At 52.7% G+C, this 11,910-nt stretch overlaps 2 protein-coding genes across 2 annotated transcripts; one reads left to right on the plus strand and one right to left on the minus strand.

The window, feature by feature from the left end:
• The first annotated feature begins 748 nt into the window (after nt 1-748).
• Nucleotides 749-6,489, plus strand: PIGZ (phosphatidylinositol glycan anchor biosynthesis class Z). Its single transcript, XM_004373706.3, is given in 2 exon segments — nt 749-953; nt 4,922-6,489. Coding segments are annotated over 2 exon segments (1,773 nt in total).
• A 3,259-nt stretch (nt 6,490-9,748) lies between these two features.
• NCBP2AS2 (NCBP2 antisense 2 (head to head)) lies at nt 9,749-11,835 on the minus strand. The gene is made up of 2 exons (XM_012554733.2): nt 11,508-11,835; nt 9,749-11,349 (listed from the first exon to the last, which is right to left on the minus strand). The coding sequence occupies exons 1-2, from the start codon at nt 11,773-11,775 to the stop codon at nt 11,303-11,305; spliced, it is 315 nt and encodes a 104-aa protein (XP_012410187.1). The 5' UTR covers nt 11,776-11,835; the 3' UTR covers nt 9,749-11,302.
• Nucleotides 11,836-11,910: the final 75 nt, after the last annotated feature.

Raw genomic sequence — 11,910 nt, forward strand, 5'->3', positions numbered from 1 at the left:
AGATAGGGTACAGGTGAGAGAGCTTTGGAGAAAGTGAGGGGAACTAGCAGGAAAAGAGCCTCCCAGAGAAAGCCAGAAGCAGGGGGGTTGGGAGGCTGGAGAGTACAAGCCAGGCTGAGCCACTGCCAAGTTGCTTCCATTCAATATGGAAGCCAAGGAACAGAATTGCTTTCCAAAAATAGCCAAGTGGAGTCATCAGTGCCAAAGATCTGAAGCCAGTGAGCGTGGTTGCCCTGTCTGGCCCTGCTGCAGACCCTGGAGGGCAAAGCAGCTAAGCCTTCCTCCAATCCTTTTGGACTGGACCCCGACTCCCTCTTCTCTCAGAGGTCATCAGGAAGCCACTCCTTTCCCTGGACCAACATCACATGAGAAACCCCAGGGTCTAGGAACAGAGGGCAAGGAATTGGGACAGGCAAGAGCTGTGAAAGGGACGGCATGACATGGAGGAAGCAGTGTTGGTTTTGGGGTTGGACAGAGCTAGGTTTGAATCCCAGTTCCGTCACTCGTAGTTCTGAGATATAGACAGGTTACTCAACAGAGGCCTCACTTTCTCCATCTGTAAATTGTGGCAAGGATTAAATAAGATATGCATGTAAAGTGCCTGGCATGTAGCAGGCACTGGGTAAATAGCAGCTTTTATTTTAATCATTATTACTATAAGTACACCCATCCTGAGTTTGTTTCAACAGTTGAACATATTGTCATTTACATTATAATAACTAACAAATATTATCCTTGGCAGGCACAGATGTGTGGCCCCAGAATAGCATCTGCGGCAGCTGGGAAGTCATTCCAGGCTCTTGGCGCGGTGTCTTAGCAGCAATTTGATCTGAAGATGGTTACCAGGGTGCTCTGGGGCAGCCTGAGCCTGCTCCGCGTGGTGTGGTGTCTCCTTCCACAGACAGGCTATGTGCACCCCGATGAATTTTTCCAGTCACCTGAGGTCATGGCAGGTGAAGCTCCCCAGGGGTAATCAAGATAGGCTGCAGCAAAGTCTGGCTGTGTTGCTCTCTGGATGTTGAGTGGGGAGGAAGAAGTATGTCTGTGCACATGGGCAGTAAATGCACGAGCAAAGCCAGAGCCTCTCTGGGATAAGACTTGGGAGTGGGGACTTCACACCTTCCTGAGTGATGGCACTGACCTTCTGAGCCCTGGCCCCTGCCAGTTGCCACAGTTGTGTGGGTTTGGCATCTGCACAGTGTTTGTATTAATAGTTGCTGCCTGCTTGGGCCAACAGTATGAGTCATTGAGAAAGAAAGCTGCATTGGACTTCTCAGTGGAGGGAATCTTAGAGTTGTGCCTCCCCAAAGGCTGGGGGAGTTTACACAAGGCTGTGGTCTCAAATAATGTAGGTTGATATGAAGGATGAGGGAACTCAGATCTGGGATGCTCACTTTTTAAAACTTAACTGCTAAGGGGGTATATGGCACATCATAAGGATAGTTTTGGGGGCCTAGAGACTTTTTAGATGCTGTGAGTGCATGGCATCTTCCTCATGGTTCAGTATGGCTGGGGTGGAGGGGCTCTAGCCATCAAGTCTGCTTTCCAGACAACAGGAAGGAAATGAGCATGCCTGCTCCCTTTAAGATCATTTTTTGAAAGTCACGTGCTTTCCTCCCACTTACATCCTGTCTTAGTTATCTAGTGCTGCTATAACAGAAATACCACAAGTGGATGGCTTTAACAAAGAGAAATTTATTCTCTCACAGTCTAGGAGGCTACAAGTCCAAATTCAGGGTGTCAGCTCCAGGAGAAGGCTTTCTTCTCTCTGTTGGCTCTGGAGGAACGTCCTTGTCATTCAATCCTCCCCTGGTCTATGAGCTTCTCAGCACAGAGACCCCAGGTCCAAAGGACGTGCTATTCTCCTGGCTCTTGTTTCTTGGTAGTATGAGGTCCCCGTGTCTTTCTGCTCGCGTCTCTCTTTTATATCTCAGAAGAGATTGATTTAAGACCCAGTCTAATCTTGTAGATTGAGTCCTGCCTCGTTAACATAAATGCCACTAATCCCACCTCATCAGCATCATAGAGATAGGTTTTACAACACACAGGAAAATCACATCAGATGACAAAATGGTGGACAGTCACACAATACTGGGACTAATGGCCTAGCCAAATCGATACACATATTTTTGGGGGATCCAATTCAATCCATGACACATCCCATTGGCCAGAATATATCACATGACCACACCTAGCTGCAAGGGAAGTTGAGAAATGTAGTCTTTACACCTAACCAAGTGCCAAACTAAAGAGAGGGATTCTATGACGAAGGAAGAGGGGAGGATGGATATTCGGGTGTGCGAAATGGCACTCTCTACTTCTCTTCTGGGTTCGATAATCCATTGCAATGTCCACACAGAACTCACAGACCATACTTACAGATAAGTGGTTTATTAAGGAACAGGGTACAACTCAGGATCAGGATCAACAGGTTACAACTCAGGACCAGGATCAGGAAGCAGGTAGGCAGAGTCTCCTTTCTTCAGTGTAGGACAGCTCTCTCAGCTCCTCTCAGCCTTGCAGGCCTCCTCTGGGCCCCCTGAGGACAGGCTCCTCTCAACCCTGACATCTGTCACCACTGACTGCTGCAGAACCCCTTCCAGGCCTGTCAGCTCTGGCTCTGCCACTGGGCCCCTTCTGGGCCACTCGCTGTCTTCAGTGTTATTGCCCTTGCCCCATGTTACAGCTCTTTTAATTGGTTCCTTGCCTCCGCTCCCTCTCTCTGCTTCTTCTGTTTTCTGTCTTCTTTCTTCCTGCTGCTTCTTTTCCTGCTTCTTTCTGTGTCAAAAACCTGTGTGGCATTGGCTGCATATATACACAATTGTTTGTCAATTTCAAGGCATGGTCCCTGGGGGAGGGGAGCGGGGAGTAAAAACTGACAAATCCCCTCGCCCCACAGACACTTCATTTGCATAGTAGGCTACAGACACTTCATTTGCGTAGTATATTGACCAATCCCTGCAAGGTGCACACTAATAACAGGGCAGGCTGCAGCCCAGGGCCGAAAAAAGGTATCAAACCGAGTTGTTTACAGCTTACCCAAGAAATGTCGGATCAACCTGGACAAAAGTAACAAACCCTGTATGGTAGAAAACTAAGGCAAAGGTAACTCCTCAGGGTTTAGAGGAAAAATCTCTCAAGCTGTTTTCCCAAAGACCCAAGGCGAAAGGCCACATAAAGGAACTCATTTCACCACAGGGAGATACCCAGATATCTTTGCCACAGGGCTCAACAGATGGATTTGATTTTTAAGCTCAAAAGTCCGGTCTTCTTTTTCACGTATATATAGTTTTTAACCTGAGCCAGTAAAAAGCAGCCAGATCAAGCTGATCCTCGATATTCTGTTTCCTTTTCACCTTCTGACATAGACAAAATAGAGGACTGAGAGTGAGTCCCTGGTGGCAGAATTAGCTCCAAACTACCAGGATGAGATGTTGTAGACAGTGGGGCTTGGAGCTGAGCTGCAGAAACTAAGAATTTGTTTCCCTAAGGCCCCCCCCCGCCCCGTCTCCACCGCTCTGCGCTCTGGGATGTTGGGGCACAGGGTCCCAGACCAGCCCCAGGCGGCTAGTTTTTTTTTTGGTTTGTTTGTTTTTTTAATTACATAAGTACTGCTTGAAAATATTCTTCTTATAAAACGTTAAACTATCAACGAAAGTCCCCTTTGATCATAAGCTTTGTTGCTCGTTCCCATCCCCCATTCTCACGCCTCCTCTCCTGATCACAGTCATTATCAGTGGGATGGGTTTTTGCATCTGAATTTTGAGATCTTAGAACTCTGAGGAGAAGGATTGAGCCTCACCCTGTCCCTCCCCACACACCCTGTCTAGGGCACGTTGTCACCTCATCTCCCAGGTGTGGCTCCTCCTGCCCACTGCACAAGGTGGGGCCTCTGAAGGGCTCAGCTCCTATGCATCATTTCTGTGCTGCATAATAAAGCATCATAAACTTAGCAGTTTAAAGCCCCACCCCCATGTTGGCACCCAGTGCTATAGGCTAGCATGGCGAAGCTCGGCTCTCTCTCTGCTCAGCATATCACAAAGCAGAAACCAAGCTATAGGCTGGGCTGAGCTCTTGTCTGGATGCTTCAGGGAAAATCGGCATCCTAGCTCATTCTTGTTAGCAGAATTTAGCTCCTTGCAGCTATGGGACTCGGATCCCATTTCCTTGCTTGGGGGTGCTCTCAGTTCCTAGAGGCTGCCTGCATTCTTGCCAGTGGCCTCCTCCTTTTCAAGCCTCCAAGGACACATCGAATCCTCCTTGTGCTTAAGCCAGGCTCACCGGGTAATCTCTCTATCTTAAGGTCAGCTGTTACCTGCGACATACCCTGATTATGGGAGAGAAAGCCATCGTACTCACAGTCCCAGGGATTATGCAGGGCGTGCACACTAGGGAAGGGTGCCTGGATGGTGCAAATGGTTCGCGCTAGTTACTAACCTAAAGGTTGGCACTTTGAACCCGCCCAGTGGCACCCTGGAAGAAAGGCCTGGTGATCTGGTTCCATAAAGATTGTTGTTAGGTGCTGTTGAGTCGATTTCAACTCATAGTGACCTCATGTGACAGAGGAGAACTGCTCCATAGGGTTTTCTAGGCTGTAATCTTTCCAGGAGAAGATCACCAGGTCTTTCTCCCACGGAGCTGCTGGGTAGGTTCAAACCTCCAACCTTTCAGTTAGCACCCGAATGCTTAGCCATTGTGCCACAGGGCTCCTTGTTCTGTAAAGCCTAGAAAACCCTGTGGAGCAGTTCTACTCTGTAACACATGGGGTTGCCATGAGTCAGAATCAACTTGATGACAATGGGCTTGGTTTTTTTTGTTTTGGTCACTAGAGGGGGTGGGAAATCTTGGAGGCCATCCTAGAATTCTGCCTCCCACATGCCCTGAGCTTGGTACTGGCTCACCTCTGCCTGTCTCTCTGCAGAAGACATCTTGGGCATGGAGGCCGCAAGACCGTGGGAGTTTGGGCCGAGCAGCTCATGCCGCACGGTGGTCTTCCCGCTGCTGACCTCGGGCTCTGTCTTCTGGCTGCTCAGGCTCTGGGAACAGCTGGGGCCGTGGCCTGGCCCGGTGAGTGGCTACATGCTGCTGGTGGGGCCCCGGCTCCTCCTCACCGCCCTCTCCTTTGCCCTGGATGGCGCCGTGTACCACCTGGCCCCGCTGTGGGGGGCGGAGCGCTGGACCGCGCTGGCCCTCCTGGCTGGCTCCTACGTCACTCTGGTCTTCTACACAAGGACCTTCTCCAACACCATTGAGGGACTGCTTTTCGTGTGGCTGCTGGTGCTGGTATCCCCCCGCGTAGCGGGGAGCCCCACACCCAAGAGGCCTGCTTCAGGCCCCTGGTGGCACAGCTGGCTTCTTGGAGGCGTGGTGGCTGCTGGCTTCTTCAACCGGCCCACCTTTCTGGCTTTTGCTCTGGTCCCCCTCTTCCTCTGGGGCGTTGGTGGAGCCCCGAACCCTGGCTTCAGGTCACTGGCTCGTGAGGCCCTGGCGCTGCTCCCGGGGGCAGCCCTCACTGCAGCAGGGTTTGTGGCCGTAGACAGCTGGTACTTCTCCAGCCCATCGAGGGCCAGTGCACTGGTCCTGACGCCTGCCAACTTCCTGCGCTACAACCTGGACCCCCAGAACCTGGCCAGGCACGGAACGCATGTGCGGCTCACCCACCTGGCGGTCAATGGCTTCCTGCTCTTCGGGCCGCTGCACGCCCAGGCCCTGCAGGCTATGTGGCAGCAGCTGCAAGCTGGCCCGTGGGCCTTTGCGCAGACGGGCTTCCTGAGGGTGCTGGGTGCCCGCAGCCTGCTGTCCAGCCCCAGGTCTTACCTCCTTCTCCTCTATTTCACACCGCTGGCCCTGCTATCTGCCTTTAGCCACCAGGAGGCCCGGTTCCTGATCCCCCTCCTGGTACCCCTAGTCTTGCTTTGTAGTCGTCGGACTCAGCCTGTGCCCTGGAAGGGCACCCTGGTCCTCTTCAATGTCCTGGGGGCCCTCTTCTTCGGCTGCCTGCACCAGGGGGGCCTAGTACCTGGCCTGGGGCACCTGGAGCAGGTAGTCCACGCACCTGTGCTCCCAGGTGTAAATACCCACTATACACTGCTCTTCGCCCACACCTACATGCCCCCCCGGCACCTCCTGCGCCTCCCAGGCCTGGGGTCACCCGTGGAGGTGGTGGACATGGCTGGGACGGAGGACTGGATCCTGTGCCAAGCCCTGAACAGCTTCGCCACACAGCCAGCCTGCCAGGCAGCTGGTGGGCCGTGGCTCTGCCGCCTGTTTGTGGTGACCCCTGGCACCACCAGACCTGCCATGGAGAAGTGTGGCTTCCCCCTCAAGAATGAGATGCTAGTGTTTCCCCACCTGACCATGGAGGACCCACCAGCCCTGTCCTCCCTGCTGAGTGGGGCGTGGAGGGACCACCTCAGCCTCCACATCGTGGAGCTGTGGGAGAAGGCTGATGCTGTGACGGAGCAGCCACTGCCCACAATCCAGCCGTAGAATCTGCCTCTCCGCCTTCTGCAGGGGCAGCAGGGCTGGACAGGCCCTGGTTCTCTTCCTTTCCTTTCCCTTCAACGATTTGCACCACTGCTGCTCCTGGGCACAGCTGTTGGCTGCTCTGCCTTTTGGGTGAGCTGTCCTCTCTTCCCTCAGAGACCAAAGATCTGACCCATCACGGTCCTGATGCCAAGGTCGCCAAAGGATCCTGGTGTAACCAATGGCACCTCGTGTCTGTCCCTGCCCTGCTCCCTCCAGCCACTGTGATGTGTTAAATGTATCAAAGCACCTGTTGTGAAAAGAGATGATCTGCTAATGACATTCCTAAGTGACCTCCCCCAGACCTTCCTCGATGCCTTACCTCTGCGCATGACAGCCCTCTGGCTTCCTGGATGCCTGGAAGGCAGTGTGGTAAAGTAGAGACAGCATGTGACTCAGATGCAGGGGGCTGAGTTCTCGTCCCTGGTCTGCCATTCTCTGGTGGTGTGACCTTGAGCAAGCCCTGTGCTCTCACCCAGCCTGTTTCCCAGCTACACACTGGGTCACTGGACCTCTGAGGTGTCTGTGGCTATCCCTGGCATTCCTGGGTTCCGCAGCACGTGGCCTCTGGCCAGGTAGGCATGTCCCTCACAAAGCTCCTTAAGCATGGACGTGGGGGTGTTTTGTATCTAAAGGCACTTTGATGCCTGCTGTCTCAGTGTTTGGTTGTTACCAAGACAGATCATTCTGGATCTTTTCTCCTCACCCTTTGCTATCCTGCCCCGACAGAGGCGGTGGGAAGTCTCCAGCCACTTCTACACCTCACCTTTTGAAAATCGTCTTCCCAGGTTAGGAGCCCGGATGTTCCCTCCCCAGCAATGCTGTCTCGGCCCTCTCAGCCCTCTCCCCTAGGCACGGAGAAAGTGCAAGGCTCAGTCAGGATCTGAGGGCCCCGAACCACAGCCTGGCCCTCTGAGGGGCCTTTTCTTAAGTGTGGCTGGCCACTCCAAGCTCAGAGCCCCTGTCTGAAACCTCTCTTCACAGGATGGAGAGCAAACTCCATGCAAAACCAATACCTGCTGCTCTGGTGGGAGCCACCACATCCTGGCAAGTTGCTTGCCACCACACAGGGTACTTCCACCCGGACCACAGGAGCGTGAGGAGCTACGGTACCACTAAGCCTGCCCTGACCCTCTCCCCCACACCCCTCCCATCCCCAGTGAGAACACGAGGCACCCAGGCCACAGAGGTCAGTGACCTGGAGGTCAGCGTGGAGCAGGAGCCCAAATCTATGCAAATAACCAAACCTGAGCACACGGTTCTAGTTCTGCCTCCTGGCTAAAGCCCTGCGTCACCTTAAAACCACACTGCTCGCAGGCATGCTGCTCTGTGGCTCTGAGGCACACAGCCTCCTCATAACCCCAGTGCCATTGAGGAAGAGGAAAGTCGGTGGCGTGCTGGTAAATATTGAACAACCCACTCTCTGGGGTGAAAAAAAAAAAAGCTCTGATTTGTAGCGTTGGCCAATGTCTGTGGTGTAAATACTCCCACCGTGACCACGTTCAAGCTGCCAACATGATGTCACTGAACTCGGAGTTGGGACAAGATGCCATTAGTCGGCTCTCATGAGCCAGTGTGAGCTGCTCTAGCACACCGCAGGACCTTTCCCTCCTGTGAACTCTATGGTACCATTCATAACACTGCATTGTTCTTGTGTCTTACGCCGTGAGCCTCTGCTTTGTCTTCATACCCCTAGTGCTTAGCATCCTGTATGGCATGTGGCGAGCAGCTGTTCACTTTGCAGCCAAAGACAGCTTTCTGCACAACAGGTAAAGGCCAAGTGCCACCTTGGAGACACTCTGGACTCTGGGACCCAAACTCTCCTCTGGGTTTCTTGGGACTCTTGTTCCCCCCACCCTACTTGGGTCCACAACCTCGCAATTCCCTGCAGGAATTTTTGGTGTAGTGGGAATTGTGGCGGTCCCTGAGCTCTAAGAAATAAATAAAGTGCTGGTATCCTGGTATCTCTCTGTAGCATGAAGGGGTGAGTTGCTTCCCTGCTTCACCTGGCAGGGCTTGGAAGAGCTTAAAAAGGCACGCTGGGGAACTGCTGCCGCTGGAGGTGGTGGGAAGAAGCCTGCTTCTTCAGGAATAGAGTAACTGCGGCAATGGCAGGCCACTGCGGGCAGGGGTGGCCCACATCACCTCGGGCTGCAGCAGAAAGGACCAGATTTTCTCCATGTGCTCTCAGATCCCTTCTACAAAAATTGAGGAAACTTAGTTCTTGTCTGCTTCCTCCAGGGAAAATAAAGAACTGCCCCTTCTTTTGCTTCCCTTCCTTACCAAGCAGCCAGTTTGTGTCTGGAAGCTTCACTGCTTGCTGCCCTACTTCCCCTTCTGTCCTCATCGGTCATCGGTCGAGTAAGAGACTTCACAGCGAGTATGCTTGTTCATGGTGGGGGTGGGGGCCTGGCTGGGGACGGCTAATACTCATCCAGAGACCAAAGAGGTTCTCAGGCTCCAAGGAGAACCCTGCTGGCTGTGGAAAGGGGGGATCTGAAAGCCCTTCGACAGGAGGACAGACCAGGACTTTGGCCGTTAGGAGTGGGGGACCTCTGGCCTCAGAGAACATTTAATAGCATCACCTCTAATAGGGGACTGGAGGGTGAGATGCCAGCTCACAAGGATGACCGACGAGCCAGTTTCTCCATCCTCAGTAGAAATAACAACTGTGTATTTATAGCCTGAAAATACGTTCCTTTCAAACATGGATGGGGCAGGACCTTGAATAGCTCCTTTGACCTTCTCAGGTTAAAGGAAACAGGGCTAATTTTGGCAAAATGGAAACTTTTGACTGCTAAGTTCCTCTGTCACCCTTACCTATCAAATAGCCAGCACCCTAAGGATCCCTCTGCTTTCACTGACAGTTCCACTTTAAGTGGTTTATTATTTCTACTCTTTTTCAGGCATCTTTTCAATTTATGCCTCATCTTCACAGTAAAATGTTTACTAGTTTAGTTAATGCTCTTTGGGTTACAAGTAACAGCACTAACCTGGGGGAGGGAAAGCTTTTATTGTAGGGATACTGTTATCGCCCAGATTTTAGAGTCGTACAAGCAACACTGGAAAAGGACACAGTCAGAGTCCCTTGGCAGCAGACTATTTGGGACATTCTCTTTGGGTCACAGCTACTAATAGGGTTACCAGCAATTCTTTGTCTTGAGCCCAAAGTCCTAGGCATTTGCATCTCATTAGTCCACCCTGAACCATGTCGTCTGGCCAGGAACAGAAGCAAGGCTATAGAAAATACACCCTGTGGGCAGGCCAGCTAGTGCTCAGAGAAAAAAAGGACAGACAGCTATTCCAGTAGGTGCAGGCAGCATTATTTGAGGGGCATCTTTTCAGTGCCCTGCAAAGCAATCACACTGGGTCTATCTGCAGAACTGGCCTGATGCAGGTGTGGGAGGGTATCTGTGGGAGGAGGATCTGTTGTTGGTTTCAGAGGCGGCAGACCATGACTCACCCCTTAATAATAAGGAAGGTGGCGAGAAGGGTCCTATTCTTAGGAAAAGTTTCCAGACTGACACTGACGCAGGAGAACTATAAAAATGAAAAGTAAACAGGGCTACCTGCACAAAAACAATATAACACATGGCTAGGAAGCCTTTATACCCAAATACCGTGTAACACCATTTTTCAAGGAAGCACAGGGCCGGAGCTGAGTTAGGAAAATGGTAGCCCATAGCCATTTTGTTAGGCCTGTTAACACTTTAAAAAACCAGATTTCTCGTAGACAATGAAATTTCCAAGTTCTGAACAATTAGAAGATCCAGCACCACCAGGGTACAGTCCCACACAGTAAAACCAGCTGGCATGGAGTAACTGCTACCCCTCCAGATGGGTTAGGGGCTCTCCAGCTTGCCATAGGCCCCTCAACATTCATTGCTTCGCCCCTGCAGTGAATGAGCATGAGCTTGAACCCTCCGGGGTAGGTGTCTAGGAGCTATCCAGCTCATTCTCCATGACTGTCAGAAAAGCCAGGGTATAAATTCTGCCTTTCCTGTGGCTTCAAACCTTCTAGATTACATGATTAACTGTGTAGCTTAATTAGAGACAATCAAATTTAACCAGGAACCTCAAATGACAGGGCATTTCTTTATATAATAGATTTCCTAACCATGGGTTCATTAGCTGGACCATAACCTTCCTTAGTTTGTATCCCAGATCCTCTAAAATGGGAACTAGGAACACAGGTAGTTTGTTCCATGGTGGGCCATTATCCTAACGCCTGGTCGGTGATGGGGGGGAGGCAGCATCCAGAATCAGGGTAAATGCTGCATACATGGTGATTAAGAACTTAGGCCCAGGAGTCAAATGCCTGTGTTCATGTCCCACTCTGTAAGGCCTTGGGCAACTTAAGTAATCACTTCCTCTTACGACAGTGCAGGGAGTAAAGAAGATATCTCACACAGAGTGCAATCAGCAAGTGCCAGAAGAGGGGAAGCACTCGATATGTTCGCTATTATTACCATGGGCCTATAGTCCCCAGGATTCCTAATCCATCTTGCCTGAGAAGTACCACACTCAGACCCATTAATCAGCTCACACATTTAATCAGAGAAATTTGGCAGCTGCGGGGTTGTCTTTTCATCGATGGTCTTCCCCGCAAGCAGAGCTCTATCAGGGCAGAGGCAGCAGCATCTATCAAGAGTTCTGGTCCCATTCGCAGTGGGCAAGATCTCTTTAGGGCTGTGGTTCGGTCCACGGATCTTTATCTCCGTCGGGCTTCGGCGTCTGTCTCCATACTGTGCCTGTCCGATCACTCGATCACAGATCTTCAAAGAGGCTGTCGGTTTGGTCTGGGTTCTCTTATGAGTAGGGCTTCTGTAGGCCGACAATCGGAGTCAGGATTCGGAACCGCGCGCCGTGCCCGGAATGACCCCTCAACGCCGAGACCGGTGGAGAGTCCAGAAGGGGGCGCTGACGGCCCTGGCCCGGCCCAACCGGGGTTTAAGGGTCCGCGCCCGAACGCCTCTGGCTACCTGGTGGTGACCCCGGGCGGTCCCGGAGGCCGCGGCGCAGCTCCTGGTTGAAGGTGTCTCTGAAGCGGGCAGCGCGGCGGCACAGGGAGCCCGCGGGCCCGGCCGCGATCCCCCGCAGGCGGCGGGCCGCATCCTTCCCGCGCAGCTGGGCCTGCAGCAGCGCGAAGGCCGTGAGCTGTGCCGCACGCCGGATGGGCCGCGACTCGGAGAGACGCTCAACCAGCTGCGGGCTGTGCAGCAGGGCGGCAAGCAGCCGCCGAAACACCATCCTCCCGGGAGCGCTCCGGAACCCGGGGCACACCGCTCTAACCTTCTGATCGGCGGCGCCCGAGAGCGGACCGCTTCTGCGCCCGCGCCGCCTGATGACGACACTGCCGCGCTCTGATTAGGCCCAAGGATTCCC

This window comes from Trichechus manatus, unplaced genomic scaffold (genome assembly GCF_000243295.1).
Source record: "Trichechus manatus latirostris isolate Lorelei unplaced genomic scaffold, TriManLat1.0 scaffold00026, whole genome shotgun sequence".
Classification (NCBI taxonomy): Eukaryota; Metazoa; Chordata; class Mammalia; order Sirenia; family Trichechidae; genus Trichechus; species Trichechus manatus.